Source organism: Hyalella azteca, unplaced genomic scaffold, assembly GCF_000764305.2.
Source record: "Hyalella azteca isolate HAZT.00-mixed unplaced genomic scaffold, Hazt_2.0.2 contig2099, whole genome shotgun sequence".
In the NCBI taxonomy this organism is placed as follows: domain Eukaryota; kingdom Metazoa; phylum Arthropoda; class Malacostraca; order Amphipoda; family Hyalellidae; genus Hyalella; species Hyalella azteca.
This window is the reverse complement of record NW_025932386.1, coordinates 315,843-334,216: the sequence shown is the minus strand read 5'-3', so window position 1 is coordinate 334,216 and position 18,374 is coordinate 315,843. Positions and strand designations below refer to the sequence as shown.

The 18,374-nt window shown below is 39.3% G+C and overlaps 1 protein-coding gene across 2 annotated transcripts in view; it reads right to left on the bottom strand.

The window, feature by feature from the left end:
- Positions 1-18,374, bottom strand: part of LOC108678155 — a 79,325-nt gene that overhangs the window by 4,005 nt on the left and 56,946 nt on the right. For both annotated transcript variants that reach the window (XM_047885074.1, XM_018166504.2), the window contains exons 2-9: positions 17,343-17,526; positions 6,436-7,137; positions 5,970-6,228; positions 5,550-5,720; positions 4,346-4,952; positions 2,872-3,108; positions 1,913-2,104; positions 428-582 (exon numbers count right to left, since the gene is read on the bottom strand). In XM_047885074.1, the coding sequence (XP_047741030.1) occupies positions 428-582; positions 1,913-2,104; positions 2,872-3,108; positions 4,346-4,952; positions 5,550-5,720; positions 5,970-6,228; positions 6,436-7,137; positions 17,343-17,478 (2,459 nt within the window). In that variant the 5' untranslated portion in view covers positions 17,479-17,526. The remainder of the gene's footprint in view (positions 1-427; positions 583-1,912; positions 2,105-2,871; positions 3,109-4,345; positions 4,953-5,549; positions 5,721-5,969; positions 6,229-6,435; positions 7,138-17,342; positions 17,527-18,374) is intronic.

Here is an 18,374-nt window from a genome sequence, read left to right as displayed (position 1 = left end):
CATGGCTACGACGGCCAAGATAATTGTTTACTTGTAGAATTCTAATAATTGTAGTACATTTCATGTAAACAACGAGAATAGTATTAATTCCTGTAATTCATTAGTAAGTGAAGAAAAATTCTAAAAAATCTCTGGTATCTTAGATGCTTGTACTGCCCTTTCTTTCGCGACTCCTACCATTCCAAGATAATTATGGCTGATTTTATGCCAGCAAATAGTCTTTTGAGTCTTTTATGAAGTCGGTGGGAGACAACTGTTCTTAAAACGCAATAGTTTAACGCATGAAACCAAATAGAGAATTTTCCGCATCAATTACTTCATATATATAATACAAAACTATTACTTTTAAATTTATATACACAATGATCATGCTTAGAATAAATATTTCAGGCTAAACTATTCTTAAATAAGACAATATTTTTCTCACTTTCTGTATAGCAGGACATCTTCCCCTCCCCAGCCGACGATCTCTTGGTCGAAGCCGTTGACGCTAAGAAAGTCGGAGCGATATTGACAAGTCATCCCGTAACCAAAGTCGCGCCAGAAGCCCGTGTCCCTCGAGATAACCAGCTGGTCCAGGTCCTGGAGTAACGAATTCACTAAAAATAAAATGAAAAAATATGACGCAGACCGTTTACGTCCATCATTCCAGAACCCATACAAATTTCGAAGCTGGAAATCAACCAATCAAGATTAAACAATTTCCGTGGTTACAAATCAGCACTTCCTATCACACATGACTCAAGCATGAAGATCCCTGGAACAAACCTGCTTCTTAAGCTCTCAACAGAAGAAGAAAATTTATTTACAAACACTACACGCATTAGACCAAAAAATAACTTAAAAGTATGTCAAGTTTTACTTTTTACCGTTTCAAAATTAAAATAAACTAATTTTACAGCACAAGTTCCCTTGTACATGGTGATTCACGGAAACTTTTTCTTTTTTATTTCGCGGCGAGCAGCCAGATGTTGTAGGAAAAGGGCGGGGAGTATTTCATAAGAAAGGCAAGCTTATGAAGTTTTGTGTCCCGCCTAGTCAGTTCCCACTATGCATTGGACAAGTGAGCAGCGTGTGTTTGCTGTCGAGGCGTACTACTCTAATGAACATTCCATTATCGATACTCAAGGAGCATTCCGGACTCGGTTCCGTATTCGTCCTTCAGGTATGGTTACTGCGGAAATTGACTGTTACGTGGTTGAACACATTTAGGGCAAGTGAAAATTTTTTGGTATGGGGTTATCTTAAACCAATTGTTTACAATGACTATCCAAGGACCCTACCTACCTCATTTAAAGAACAACATATGCCAACCACCGCCAACATACCCGTCAATATGCTTCAGCGAGTTGAACGGAACTTCAAAAATCAACTAACCAAATGCATTGGTAATGAGAGCCGTCATTTGTCCGATGTCATTTTAAAAACAACATGATACAAAAATTCAGGTAATTTATCTATTCATAAAATTTATATTGTAATGATATCTTTACTAGTTATTTTTATTGATCTTTCAAAAAAGGAAATTTTAATGAATCACCCTGAACAAGTAAAAAGTTTCTTTGGAAAAATTTGTTCATGCTTTCAGTATGAAATCCCGTCTCTGCTTCGCGTACGTTCTTCTGTCATCAAATAAGGATACGTAAACTAAAATCCATCATACACACACAAAGAAGAGTGTAACCGTCGACGATTTAACGCCCACTCCACCCAATACAGGAATGGTTTGATCTGAGTAGTGTAGATGAGGCCGGGGTTGTAGCGGGAGAAGATGCATCATGGCCTATTTCTTCACTACCGACACTTCTATTTCTACAATGGGCCTATTTCTTCAGTGCCGACACTTCTATTTCTACCATGGGCCTATTTCTTCAGTGCCGACACTTCCATTCTTATAAAGCACTTCACGTACCTCAGGAATAGGTTTGCCCTGAATAGGGTAGACGAGGCCGGGGTTGTAGAGGGAGAAGATGACAGGATAGTACACGGAGCGACCAGGCTCGGCGTTCATGCGGCAGCGGTCGAGGAAGCGAGTGCTGAAGACCACGTCGACGTCGCACATGAACAACAGCACGTCGCCCCCTGACCAGTGCTGGGCTCCCACCTACGCGGTTGTCTGCTAGTTAGTCCGGTATGCTTATCATGATAAACACTTAAATAATCATACTAGTTTTGAAAATATAACCTAATCAGAAAGAATAAAAATGTAGATAATAAACAAGTGTTAGACACGAACGAAAACGAGTTTTAGAGTCGAAATAACGCTAATAAAACAAATCAAGAAAGCATGGATATATTCAATTTATACGAGTTGAAATTATTGTTCAGCTGTTTGCCCCGACTAGGTGATGCATTGCAAACTTATTTTTTTTATATACTCTAAGGTACAAATGGTTTGTTCATAGTCATAGGAAAATCCAACGAGGGAAGCACTAGGCTAACAAAAAGGTTCAACAGCACTGCGAGAAGCGAAATGAGAGAGGAATCTTTTTGTAAACGTTTGAGAACAAAAAAATTCATTAATAGGTATCGTGAAAACCTATTCATTTGAGAGAACAGAATTAAGCTAAAATCACTTGTTTAATGACTCTTGGGTAGTAAATATTAAGCTAGATATATAGTATATCAAGCACGTGAATGTAAAAAGGGGGGGCTAATATTCTGAAAAAATTATCAATATCATCATTGATATCTGCAAGTAATTTCGATACTATTTCGTTGACCCTACTGTGGTCCCGTACAAAAACTGACCAGATTGGTCGTCTTTTCGATCGATTTCGCTACGGTTGATTTTCGTAGCCATGGATTAATGAGACCAGAGTCTACGACTACAGTGAACGAACCATTGCGTGATTGCGCAACTAGTGTCACCTGTAGGGCTTTGCCTCTCGAGAAAGTTTCGTTGAGCGTGAGCAGCTTCACCATCCTGAAGCTGGCGTCGCGTGAGGCCTTCGTGATGATGTTGCGTGCACGCTGAAGACCGTCGTCGCCGAAGTAGACCACCGTCAGGAAGATGCGGCGGTCGTGAGGCAGGATCACCGTAGTCAGCTTCGTCATGAAGCGTTGGAACGTCTGCAGCCGGCCTGACAGCGGCAGAATTATGTTGATCTGAGGAGAGAACGTTTACTCTGTGGTGGAATTATACTGATTTGAACGGAGGAAAAGTTCATCTGCGACTGTGATGTTGATTGTACTCAGCTGTAGAATCAAATTGATTTGAAGGGAGGAAAAGTTCACCAGCAGCTGAAATGTTGATTGTACGGAGCTGTAGAATTTTCTTGATTTGAAGGGAAGAAAAGTTCATCTGCGACTGAAATGTTGATTGTGCTCAGCTGTAGAATTGTATTGATTTGAAGGGTGGAAAAGTTCATCTGCGACTGAATAATAGCGACGAATGTATACGTATAGCGGCAGAATAATGTTGGTCTGAAGAAAGAAAGTTCACTCACTGGGAGAATTAGGTGGCTTTGAAAAGTGAATGTTAACATTTCGGAATACTGATGTTAATTAACAGGACTAAAAATGATAGTGATAGACAGAATAACGTTAATCGGGTAAAAAAAAGTTACACAGTGCTTCATTCATGTGGACCGGGAGAAGGATAATTATTAGATATTTGCTGAGAATCGCTTGAAGATGGACTGCTATTGAACTAAAGGAAGACAAATCACTAAATCTGTGAACGAGCCATGAAGGACACGTATATTTATTCTGCAGACCAAATCACTACAATTCCTATGAAAAACAGTCGTTCTCACAAGGGCTTTTAATTAGGAAAATTCATTAAGCTTCTTCGATATAAAATACCCTGTATGGATTATATGCAATGTTAATTAGTTAACGTAAAACATTAACGTAAATTAACGTATAACAGATAAAATCACAAGCTTAATTTTCGTTAAGAATATTCGCAAGAAATTGTAGTTTTTTGTGTCTGCTAAACAAATTGTTTGTTTTATTTTTACGATCACTGGCTTGCAGCATGTAAAGTCGTGTACTTAACATAAAGTAAAACCACCAAGTTTCCTTTTCTCATTAGAATCTCTTTTGAAATTGCTAGGAATACTTGAAAAAGCTATTTACAACAAAAGGCAGCAGCGTAAAAATCATCGGATTTTTAAAATTTGTTTAACTTGAAACAAACTAAATTAGAACTCGAGCAACCTCAAATGAAATTTCAATACAGAGACAAAACAAAAAATCAACTAAATCACTTAAAATAGATTAGAATATTATAGGAATGTTTGCATATGAAATATTATAGAATACTTGGATAAAATAAGCGAGCAGATAAGAATTTTAAGCATAATAAGAAATATTTTGAATAAGAAGTAAGAGGACTGACCAGCTGGCGCGCGGTGTTGGTCCTGCTCTTGACGACGGTGATGGGGGCGAAGGGCCTGACCAGCGTGACGATCTTGAGAGCATTTCCGCTAGACGGAGAACGCGAGGACTTCCCGCTAGAACTTATGTTTTTAGAAATATTTACGTCAGGTATTAATTTTCTACGACTTCTGTTATCACTCTCACCAAGATTACCTTGTACACTCGATGTGGCAGAGATATTATTTACTTTGTTGCTGCCAGTGAAATCGGCTTCCAGTTTAGTGAGATTATGATCGGCTTTAATCTTACGAGAATTATTTGTAATATTATAAAAACTAGAACTAGTTTTTTCAGTGTTTTTATGACTTTTCACAATGCTCTTGGTTGGGTTAGAAATAATGCCACTTTTTTCACTGCCCTCCTTACGCGTAGCTCTTGAATTCACTTCTTCAACAGCTTCGCTAGATTTACTCAACACTCTCCCGTCGTAACTGTTCTTCATAATCGAAGAATTGTTGTTCTTGTTTTCGTTGTTGCGGAAGCTGTCTCGGAAAACAAGCTCGTATTGAGTTCCGGCGGTGGGGATGGTCCGGAATGAGCCCTCCACAAAATCGTCCATCGAATATCTGTTGCAAGAAAATACAGAGAACGTTGTATATTGAAAGAAAATACAGAGAACGTTGTATATTGAAAGAAAATGCAGAGAATTTTTGTACAAATTCCGAACGTGGCCTATGAACGACGTTACTTTCGCTATGTTGCCAAATTATTTTTTTTTTCAATATAAACCTCTACACAAATTTTCATTTCATCAGCGTACCTACCTAACGGCATGATATGATAATCATCACAAGAGAGACGATTGGCGTCTTCTGTGAATTAACGTTAATGTGTGTTAATAAAGTGTTGATTCTGATTGAGTTCATGAGATTGTTTTCTTGAGTAGAGTTATTCATCGTAGATAAGTTACGAAAATAAGATCAGATTCAGAAAATTATTCGAGATCTTTTTCCCGGTGAAGAAAGTTATGTTCATTTAGTTTTTCGTTTTCGCCATATATAACCTCAAGCATTCTTAAATTATTATTTCAATGCCTTAATAAATTTATGGATAATTAATAAACAATTAACAGGATGCATCTAAAATGCAATAAGCGGAACTTGATGAGTTATTTCAACACAAATAATATACTAAAGATAAACAACGTATCATTTCCAGGTGACCTGTAGCCGTGGTTTTGATATGCGTTGAGATGGTCGAGGGCGGCAGTGAGCGCAGCAAGGACGTCTTTACGCCGATACCCAATAGGCTTCTCTACGACGCGCTTGCCGAGACCCAACTCAGAGGGGTACACTCGGGACCAACTGAAGTGTGAGAACGGCACCACCTCGTACCTGTGGGGTAGGTTGGTTAGTGATGTACCAACGTGTGAAATATTACAGGCAATTGGAAAGAATTTGATATCTACTTGAAACAATATAACTCAGTACTCACTGCAGTGAGTGACAGAGGGCGCATTTTCTCGTCGACGAAAACATAAAGTCACGGACAGACGGACGGACAGACGGATGGACATGACGAGCACAATAGCGCATTTTTTACATAAATGAGAGAATGCGCTAAAAATATTCATATTCTCTCACTCGTTATTAAGAGGCAGGCCCCTGACGACTTCACTCTGCAGAATCTGCTGCTGGAGGGTGGCCGAGCAAGCTGCTTCTGCGGACATGGGCACACCCTGCGAGGCGTTGTGGTGACCATCGCTGGGGAAGGATGACGCGGAGAAAGATGAGCCGTGACGCCGGACGGTGTGACCGGACTGGTCCTCGCTTGCTGGGTCTTTGCTGGCGGGGAATGACCTTAATGGCTCTCGTTGGATAAGGTTAGGAGTGGTTCTGGCTGCTGTGGAAAAAACATTAAAAAAAACATTTTAAATGCGGTCAAAAATTGGCATTCATTAGTTTAGGACAGCTGTTTACACTATAAAAATAGCAGACACCTTCCAATTAGACTAGTTCCGCAATCGTAGTTTTAATTTTTAAGAGGCGCCGCAAACAAGAAATTTGAAATATACTAATTAGAAATGATCAGAATTATTGCTGTCCTCACCCGTACTCAGAGGCGTGTTAGTAGCAGCTCCTGAGCGCGTACGAGCCGTGCGAAGTGCTGCCACCTCCTGCTGCAGAGAGGCTATCTGCAGCAGCAGATGGCGTATGTAAGCAGCTCTCTGCTCCTCGTCTTCAGAAAGGGCGGCCTGAACGTCATGACCGAGAGAGACACGGCCAAATGGCGCCGGTGATGCTCTACTGCCATCAATGTCGGTGGCAACTCCCAGACGGACATGGGGCTTGTTTGCTGCGTAAAGTTTAGAGTGGGAAATCTCGGCAGCGGAGTTCGGAGCTTCAGGAATTATACTAGACCCTTCGGGATGAGGATGATTAGATACTTTACGAATTGACGGAAAGGTCTGCTTGGCCAAATACGACGCTTCATGCAGTAGAAGAGGCTCTGCATCAAGTGCTTGGGATGTGTCGCGGGCAGTGAAAGTTGCGTCTCGTAATGGATGAGATGAGTCACGAAACTGATGATGTGCGTCGCGGATTGAGTGAGGTGCGTCACGTAATTGATGAGGTGCGTCACGGAACAGAAAAGATGAGTCTGGAAATGGATGTAAAGTATCACGGATTATGCGCAGTTCGTCGTGGGAGGGTGGGAGGTTTATGGCCAAAGACCGCGGTCGGTGCTGGGGGCGCAATGGAGCTCGGGCGGACAGAGCTGAACTTGGGTCATCGAGCTCGGAGAAAAGCGGCTCTGAAAAAGATAAAAGATTTGTTTAGGCCTTCACTCACGAATTTTTTATTTACAAATTTCTATTATTAGGAAAATTTCGAGGATGCACATGAATAGGTCGAGGACACGAACTCGAAAAATGGATTGTTTTGATTTATTTGCAAACAACTGAAAGTTCTGCAGCTCCTGCCCAAGTCATTAAAAGCGGCCGAATCAATCCAAGCTTACCCATTCGATAATTGATTAATTGTTCTCAAACTCTTTCCAGCTCAACACTCCATTGACATGGTTAAAGGAATGCTTGCTATTATTACGGTTACTACGATTCATATTCTTGTGTACCTCCAAATATTCGAGTCAATCCCGCCACACGCGTTCGTCACAAAGCCACACCTTGTTGTTGCAAAGGTATTTACTCCACAGAATAATCTATTCTTGTACGAGGAAAATTCTTCAGCATTTGCATTGTCCGGCAGCTAAACGAGTTTGAGCTAGGGTCAGGTAGAGGACATCTATCGCTCTTCGGTGTTCGGTGTTCTCACTTGGCAACTAAAAGGATACTCGGCTAAGTTCAACGAACGCAATTAAGGCAAGTTTTTTACGTGATCAAAATGTTCTACGAAGTATTTGACCGGGATTCTGCCAACTACAGAACCGTAGGTTGACAAGTCCTGCTGCCTTTAGAAGCAAATACTTTCTAACTTGTAATGAGAGTAAAACAGTAATTCAAACTATCTACATGAGAATTTAAAACTAAGGTAAACTATCTACATGTGAGTTTACCCTCAATTTTAGACAAAATTTTTTAGTATCTCAACGTAAACTGTGAACTTGTTTGCTCCGATGCAATATTTCATATCGAACAAAATTGTTTCATGCAAGTGCTAACACTGAACTTGCAAAGGCATTTAATGAAACACACGATTAGCTTATTTAAAACGCTCTTACAGTTGCTCCCGATCCTATTTCAGGAGATATTTCCACGCATACAATTTGAGAAGAGGTCATTTAAAAATTATTCCAGTCAAAAAGGCCAATTATGATAAGAAAATGATAGAACTAGTGACGGTTGTGGAGTTGTACAGAATTTGACAAGATATTCATTCATTACTCCAATGAATTTGTAATATTAACGAGTTTACCTTTGACATCTTGCGCGTCTATATCGTATTTGCTTGTCTAGGCCCGAGGATTAGGCATAGATTACTGGTACTATTCCAGTCTAGCATGTGTGCAACGGAGACGCTGCAATAACAAGTAAACGATCCGTGGCATAAACATTATATCTTTCAAAATGTTTGTCCCGTACAGGAAAAGTGCGCCCGTCGAGGACAGAAACGTATTTCGATAAGCTCACTACGCGTTTTATTTGTATAGTTAGACAAGAGTTGTTCTTATACATGCGAGTTGTATGATGTTCTTAATGCTATCCTCGATCTGGAGAATTCTAAATTTGATAAGGTTTGGGAAATTTTATTATATTAGGTCGCGATATGAAATTAATACTTGTTAACGTAGTACAAATCAGAATGCATTGAGGCAGAATTAAAAGCCCGTTTTTTCAAGTGGGAGGAGTAATATATAAAATTGAAACTTGACGCAAACGATAAAGTTTTAGACAGAATTTTGTGTTTAGGACGAGGAAAACAACTAAAGATAAGCTAGGCATATCTTTATAGTTGCTAAGCACATCTTTATCATTGATTGAATCAAAACAATGATTGCAGAAAATATGTTTAATTCGTGAAACCAATGCGATTCCCTTAACTTGCCAACGCGATAGTTCATTACCAGAATTACATTATATTCTTAACTTTCTGATCTCGCGAATTTTTTACTCTCAAATGTGGAAGCGTCAGCAGTCAATTATACGGATGTAGACGGATCGCCGCACAAAAAAAAGAATTGACGCATCAAGAATTATGTGCAGTCGTCGGAGGCTTCAATGACGAGTTCATTTTGACGTTAATGAAATTGCTTTATTTAATAAGTAAAACAGCGATTTCAGGCCTGGAAATATTGCTTGTATCCCAGGTAGGTGTTAAGATTTGTAAAGGCTGTACGTGAGGTAATGATGCTGTTACGTCTTTACTTTAGTACACTACTAGTGTACCCTAGTGCTGTAACATGGAGTTAACAAGGCTCTGTCTTTATACTCCAGCTGGAAGAGAGAATATTTTAGAGAGTCCGGTGTCCTCAGGATGACTTGCAGGCTCTACGAAGATTGAGTTCTAAGCATACGGACAGCTTATGCCAGAACGTTTTGAACCTTTGACGGCTTAACCATTTGTCTACCAAAACATTCACCGTCGTTTATGCCATTCTCATCTGCAGGACATTAGCTTTTCTTAGGGTTTTAGATGCCGTAAATAATAACTTGAAACTCAGAGATTTGATCCCTGCATGGGTACTCAAGAACGTCGTTAATTCGTAAACGTCGTTAATAACGTAGTCGTTAATTTTTAAGCTCTTTAGGGCTCACACACAAAACAAATGCTTTGGTGTTCTTTGGCGCACATATACTCGTATGATCGTGGACATCCAAAAACACGTGGAATATCATGTAACATACCATAGGGTGTGTTTATAATACCAGACAGCGACCATACTCTGTATGGAGCATGTACTTGTATGCAATGTACACGTTGGATCGTTGCTCTAGGGCAAGGTAATTTTGGAGACTTGGATTTCAGAACAGGACTGGTTCAAAAAGCTGCTTGCACCGTCCGTCGGAAGTCAACATTATAGAGAGAAGTATAAGAGAAGCTCATGTACACTACTAGAAGAGAAGCTCATGTACACTACTAGAAGAGAAGCTCATGTACACTACTAGAAGGGAAGCTCATGTACACTACTAGAAGAGAAGCTCATGTACACTACTAGAAGGGAAGCAAAAAATGCACTACAGAATATTTGTAAATAACCGCAGGTTCTTCATTCTACGTACAGTGTAGTGAAAGAAATAGGTTTATATTAATTTTTTCCCTCAAACCCCATTCTCGCGTACCAGTTTATTTGTCTCATTTTAAAATAATACGGCAATAATAATAATAATTATCAACATAAGAAGCGATTTACTGTTTAAATGGAACCTATGTCTGTCGAGATGACCGATGTGCGTCTGAGTCACTGTTTCTTTTCTAAGGATAACATTACTCAGTCTACGTCACTGCTTTATGACCGTCAGGTTACATGATGCTAAGTAACAAACTCCACGGCGCTGCCATATATAGGACCTGACCCGTTATTTGAGGTCAACGTATAACACACTGCAGAGCACGGCTTGCAAACCGTTTTGTTACATGACGACAACGAACCATATTTGAACGACGCTGCTCAGTAGCCGTTTGATTATACGAGACTAAAATAATACATTACACATAGTTATAAAGCAATCGTTTTGTTAAATAAGGATACGAGATACACGTCACAAATATAGGAACAATGCTGTTATTAACGCTAGCGAAAAAGTTTCACTTCGATGGTCATCAACCATGTCGGTATTGAGGACACCGTTCCACATTCCACTTCCCTATACTTAGTAACACGTCACTGAGACGTGTTATTAGTAGTGTTAGTAAGACGTTATCGAGGCAAACGAAATATCTTCTAGGTTGCTGCTAAGGAACCGCCCCGGCATGGAGGCTACAGTAACACAGCAGCGAGCTCATGGGATTGTCCCGTTACGTATAGCAGGCGCAGGTCGGCGCAGTAGGAGAGAGCGTCGCGGCTGTGCTGCCGGTTGTGCCGTTACAGACACGCAGGTCATGAGGGACGTGGCGCCAGACACATACAAGTAGCAACTCATCACTATTTTTAGTAAGTCGTTAGTCGTTAATTTTTAGAAGTAGAGTCAATTCATATAGAAAGAGAGTCAATTTTAAGAAAGAGATTATATTTTTGTTATTCTTTCAACTCGGAAACCCCGCTCGCCCATCGCATATTTGGGGGGGTCTTTTTAGCGCATTTTCTCATTTATGGAAAAAAAGGCGCTATTGTGCTCGCCATATGTCCGTCTGTCCGTGACTTCACGTTTTCGTCGACGAGTAAATGCGCTCTGTCACTCACTGCATGCATTGAGTACTGAGTTATATATTTTGGTTCATACTACCAGCTTCTTTCTAAAATTAGCCCTAGTGAAGAAGTAACTATATTACTGTTACTATAAGTGATTTAGCTAATTCACTTTCATCCTCGAAACATGGATACAATTGGTCCCCATGAAGTTAAATTGGGGATCCATCTAAGCCAGATATTTCCATCTGCTTTTTGCAGATTAATAATATATTCCCTTGAAAGGAAAACTCAACAGTCCAAAATTTAGCAGCACCCCGAAACAGTGAGTGAGAAAAATAGACAACTAAAAGTAGAGTGAAATGCGACCATTCGCCAATAAGGTAACTACACAAACTTAGAATACGTCATCTTAGTTACGGTCGAAAATACACGACCTGAACAAATTTTTTGTGTGTAAGCAACAATCACACGAAACTGGAATCTGAGAACTAGTAAATATTTGGATTAAGAAACGCGCAGTGAATCAGCAGGATATACTCTATTTAACGAACTAAATTAGTAAGCGACTCTCTTTATGACTAAGTAAATTGCAACACAGCTAAATTTTTGTAACCGAGGTCGCAGAGGTGTGCTTCAAGATTTTCTTCAAAGGTCGTAGACTTCTTCCTCATTTGGACTACACTGGAGAAATGGGACCAACAACTGCAACATAGAGTATTTCAAACAAGCAACTTCGTCTCAAAATCATTGATGAATACAACTGGCTTCGTGATACTCTTGACAACAACGTCAATTCATCTCAAGACTATACGCAAGAATGGACCCAGCAAAAAAAGCAGGATTTCTCCAAAAAGCCCATGTAGTCTGTAAATTTTGCTTCAAAGAAGGTTGTAAACTTTTTCATCACTTGAACTACATTAACCACGACATTGAGACCGTCTCACCTGCCACCTACAGTCTCGACGAATTTCCTTCACCTGCCACCTACACCATGCATGGTCAAGCTGATGTTTGTCCCCTGAGACAAACTCTCAAGACCGTCGCTCGCACCGTGCTGGAGGAACCCACCAGCAACATCATGCAGTATGGCGGCTGCGGTGCCCAATATTAACCGACCAACGATAGTTGGAACCCTCATCTATGGGGACTGGACTCCAGCATCTGTTTGCAAACTACAGGAATTGTCTGATCTTTGAGATAGTTTTCAGAGTAATTTTCCCGTTCGAAAATTTCCGTGTGGTATCCTTTTTTACATGTATTTTGTACTTATGTCCACTAAAATTTCATTGTTCAATGTTTCTTGTAACTTGAAAATGAATGTTGTTACAATCGAAACGTCTTTAAATCTTTTATAAGTACTTGCTAAGACCTGCTTTTTGATCTAGTAACGTCATCTGAAGAATTTTTCAACTCCCTGAAAATTGGAATATAATGAATGCATTCGCTGGTCATTAATCGTACGTGTTTCAACAACAAAATTCTGCCGTCTAATACTAATTTCATACGCAAGTAGCCACAAAAAAAAACATTTAATTCAATAACATTCCAATTCCGCGCGTTACACTTACGTCACCGAAGCAAAAATCAACGATAGGAAGTCTCTTCCGATCAATGCGACGAATTACCTTCAAATAACACGGAAGCCTAAAGTGGCAAAAAACTTGAAGGGCAAAATCTGCAAAAATAAAAGGGTTACGATCAGACGCCCGGCAATACACACATCGGTGACAAAAAGATGCAAATCCAGCAGCCTTTATTAGCGGGACGACGCTTCCTGCTGTTGGGAGGCGGGCTTATCGCCAAATTGAGTCCGCAAATAAATGACGATTTGACGGAACATCCATAGTCATATGGAGGGTGGGTTGTACTGTGACTCCCGTAGAGGATTAATTTCGCTTCAAACACGAGAAATAAGGGTAACTGTTGGGTAGATAGTAGAAATCGATCGTTGTAAAACAACAAAAAACAAATCGGAGTCACTGCACCTTAATACGTTGTTTGTCTGTTGGTTAAGGCTGGTGAATTGATAAAATGTACCAAGTGCGTATACACCGGTGGAATATAGCCGAGTGTCAATAGTTTGGTTAGCGAGTTGCAGTTCCCAATATTTGTTTACCATTTTAGGGCTTGAAGAGTAATGAAGCTTCCATGATTCCATCGACAGAATCATAAATACTTCTATTATAATCTGAACCACTTTATTTTATGCTGACAATGATAAATGTTTCAAAAAACAAATGCATATATGCTCGTTCACTCTTCTGCTTGAAGGTGTTGATCGAAATCTATGAAATTTCTGTCAGCATTTTCAACGTTAATATGTTAATATCGCCAAAAATTCGAGGTCATGCATGTCTTTCTAATCACGCCAGTTAAAAGCATAATTTTTTGTCAGAACTTAAGACCAAATTCTTCTTGAAATGCCTTCTGGACGACTTAAACTTTAATATACGAGTGTTGATCTTTCGACGCATAATGAATGACACGCAAAGATAAGATGTCTTCTAGCCATCCTCAAGGCTAGAATCAACCGTCCACATCACTTCGTCAAAAAACTGCAGAGATCGATTGAGGTAAACTGCACTCCGTCAAAAAGGCTTTGTATCGTACCAAGACACAGAGATGCGATAGTATCGTCACTAAGATGACCACGTGTGAACCCACACCGTGCGACGACGATGTGGGCCACGTGGTGGCAGTGCGTTGATATAAGATTCAAAGTTTTCTGACACATTTATAAATGTTCAATATGCCTCCCTAGCGCTGCACGGCAAAAACCTAAATTCTAAACGGTAGCCAAACACCGTGCACCGTAACAGTGATACGGTTCTCCAGATTAACCAGAGTTGCTGGTAGAGGCGGGACGTAAACAGAGTTGCTGGTAGAGGCGGGACGTAAACAGAGTTGCTGGTAGAGGCGGGACGTAAACAGAGTTGCTGGTAGAGGCGAGACGTAAACAGAGTTGCTGGTAGAGGCGGGACGTAAACAGAGTTCCTGGTAGAGGCGAGACGTAAACAGCTTCCTTGACGTAACCCCATAAGAAATAGTCACGTGAGATCAGGTGATCTCGGTGGCCAGAAGTGTGGAGCCAGATCTTCATTTCCTATGCGTCCTACACAACGCTCAGGAACTGACAGGAGAGTTTAGTTACCGTGTAGATGTTTGCCATGCAGCACAAGTGTATATTGAACATTTATAAATATGTAGAAAAATAAATTAGAATCTTTCTTCTTCCAGTGGTGTATAAATTATCCATTTTGAATTTATGCTTAAATAAATACGCGTTTATTAAATTAGGTCAATCAATTAGAATACTCCTGTACAGTCGCTGTACAGGATTATATCGAACATAATCCTGATATCGAATCCGGTATCGCATGAGAAAATTTAAGAGGAATTCGTTCCAACATTTGACCCATGAACTTGATTCGCACTTTTAAATACTGTATCTTTCATTAATTCCAATCTAGGAACCGCTCTTGTTCAACATCTAACCGATAGTTAAGTACATCATCATCTAAGCTTTATAGTCACATAATGGGTTTCCACTATATGTAGTGACGAAGCTTTAAAATTCGCCCATTCAAAGCTTTAAAATTCACTTTATTCATTCGTTCTTTCTTAAAATCATATTCTTCGCAAACAATTAGCTATCAATTTTTTTCCGTTTCTAGGTTGCTGTAGTGAGTAGTCTAAGAGTCTACAATGAATGTTTTTCCGCTTCACATTAAATTTCTAATAAAAATTTTCCTGAATTTTACGTTAGAGTACGACAGGTGTCGCTTTTTATGTACGATAGTTATTATCGTGTTAACTACTTATTAACAACTTAATCAATTCTGAACTCTGCCACTTCCTAAAACAGAATTAAAAGTCAAATAAATTGTGTTCAAAGAACTTGTTTATAATCATGCAAACTTGCTGCTGACAATGGATCTTCCAATGCAAATGAGAATTAAAGAAAATCATCATATTACTTGCACTCCACATGAAAGGAAAAAAATGTCAGCAAATCGTGACAACTTAGGAACATCAGGCAGCCGAGACGACAATGGCAATACTCCTACAACTGCAATGGCAATACTCCTACAACTGCAATGGCAATACATGCAATGGCAATACTCCTACAACTGCAATGGCAATACATGCAATGGCAATACTCCTACAACTGCAATGGCAATACTCCTACAACTGCAATGACGTCATCAGGCCACATTACCCACTGTTATCTTTCATAACGAAGTATATTGAAGCCATAAAGCGCGAAAATAGGTCTCTAGGTTCTGTTACTGTCTCTTAGTTCTAAGATCAGGTAGAGATTTCAATAGCTTGAGTGCAATATTGAATAGACCATCAGATGCAACTTATCTTTTCAGCATCATTACAGTAGACTGATTCCTAAGTATAATAAAAATGAATCAATTGGAAATTTCCCCAGTAAGTTTTTCACATTGAGAATTGGAAGAATGAAGTGACGATATTGAATAAGCATTTCTAAATTATCCAGAGATTTTACGCCTCAATTCCCCTAAGCTAAGACGAAGTCGGAATCTAATAAACATAATAGATGCTGGCACCGGTGATTAAGACATATAAATTCTTATGAAAATCAGAGTTATATCCACGTATGATCGTCTTTGATGCAATGAGGGTTAACAAACTTGTTCTTCAACATCACTCTATGGCGCAAATGCACGAGAAGCTCACAGCCAGGATTTGCACTTATCAGTGAACGACTTCCTGTCAGGATACGCTGCTGGAATGCAAGTAATAACGAGACACTTGATGATGTGAGAATGTATTTCCTTTGCTGGGGACACTCAGGTTCGTCCAGCTGTACATAAAGTATTTTTACGTGGACCTCAACAAAGGCGTGTAATAAAAGACAAATCCACTATCCAAACTCATAAATAAATGATACAGAATCCGAATTCCGAACTCTACTTGAAGAAAAATAACAAAGAATAAATAACCTAAAATAACAAAGGAATAAACAGGAGACAAAGTATGAATTAACACTTCTCACTAATAAACTAATTTAGCCATAGAGAATATAACAAAATCACAAAATGTAAAACACAGGAACAAACAAATAACCAAGTTAAAACGCACCCGGACCCTGTGGGTTCAAATGCGGGACTAACAAGAACGGATGGGATCTACAAATCTAACTTCCGTATTTTTAAACTAAATACTAAAAATACGAAATTAAAAAATATTAATCCTATTTCCCTAGAATCTTCACTTGCAAACCGTTTTCTTGACTTATCATGATACATAGCCCTTCGTTAGCAATGTACATACTGCAATTTAGGGTAAAAAAGGTCGTGTTTCCGCATAAAGACAATTAACTGGGCGTTTCTACAACCGTGATTTAATTGCGAAACATTGAAGTGTAAAATTTACCTTGAGAGACACATAGCGCGACATAAAAATGTTCTCTATCACTGGATTCGAGACTTACCAGAATATTTCGCCGATTTCAATACCAAAACGATAAACAAAGATCAGGTTCGACTTTAGCGGAAATATGAATAGAAATATTAATGATTGAATTGATTCGAGGAGCTACATCCTCAAAATAACTGACGGGTCTCACGAATGTTTTTTTGCTGGCTTCTCACGGACTTTGGGAGGTAACTGGCCACTGCTTACAATTTTTTTAGTACTCGAGACTGTATATGTCACCCAATGAGTCCTAGTGATACCCCATTTTTGGTGCCCTCCAGAAAATTTCGCTGTCTATCACATTCGTTGTGTGAATTTTATGTACCTGGATTTAATTTGTCATATAGGCTCTCTTCTGTAAAAATATTTGGCACATTATGGGTGGCAGCATATTTTAGCTGTGTCAAGCTGCCTGTCGGTTAACAGAGCATTTCCGAGCAATAAGCTTTCGACCAATTCACTTTAATTCAAAATGTTATATAATCACAACTGAAAATTGTCATCACTTACAGCAGTGTACAATAAAATTTCTTCCGTTGTGAAGTAGTGGCATCATACTCACGTGGCAGTTGTGCCTAATTTAACTTTTATTTATAACAAAATTCTGCAGTTATACGAGTTTAGGGCCAGTTTGCACACATGCATTTTAGTCACCACTCACCAGCGTAGGAGTATGTGGCCAGTTTACACCACATATTAGTCACCACTCACCAGCGTAGGAGTTTGTCGCCAGTTTGCACCACATATTAGTCACCACTCACCAGCGTAGGAGTTTGTCGCCAGTTTACACCGGTTGATGAAGATGAGAGAGCAGGCTGCTGTGGTGATTATCACCACAATCGCCAAACGCTGCCAGCTTCTCACCACCACACGGCCTGCCCGCACCACAAGCACCATCACCACCTGCACCGCCGCACCAGCGCACCACAAGCACCATCATCCGTGCTGGGAAAAAGAAAATAACATCTTAGTCAAAAATGTGCGTCAAATGTTTGACACAACATTAGTCAAATATGTGCGTCAAATGTTTGACACGACACTAAAACTCGTTACTCCAAGCGGATGAGTTAGTTTAACTGAAATTTAATTAAAATATATAGATTAAAAAAGGTAAAAATTGTAAATCTCATACCATCTCTGATAACACGAAGCTAATTCCGGCAAATTTCCACGCAATTAATGAAGCCTATTTATTAATTGACAAGTGCATGGATAACGTGATGCATTAAGTTAACGCTTGTTCATGTATTAACAGGAATAACAGTTAAAAGGCGTAGTTACAACGCATGAGTTCCAGCGTTCAATTATTTTAGTTGTTTAGGGTCATATAATACGATGAGCAAACCTTGCCTCTATTAACTCTTACTTCAGGTGTTTATGAGATGTGCTTAATTAAGCTGAAGAACAGATTGCATTTGACTTGTTGTTAACACTGCATTACAAGAGCATTCATTATATTTAGGTTTACAGAATTTCAAAGGATATTTTAGTTTATTTCCAGAATTTAGGTTTATTCATGTTTTTACATGGACATGCAATGACTCCTTATGGGACAACGAAATTGTACAACGACATACGTAACCGCTATCCGAACTACATGTGTAAAACTTGCTCCCTTAATACAGTGAAAATCTCATTTTTTTGCTGTAAAAACTCATCATGTACCTATAAAAATTGGAGTAAAAGAACAGTTCCAGCTACCTTCGAATAAAGCTCGTTTCAGCGTATTTATTGGAATTTATTTCATCTGACAATAATTTGCTTCGCATTTTAAGATATTGACAAAATTCATA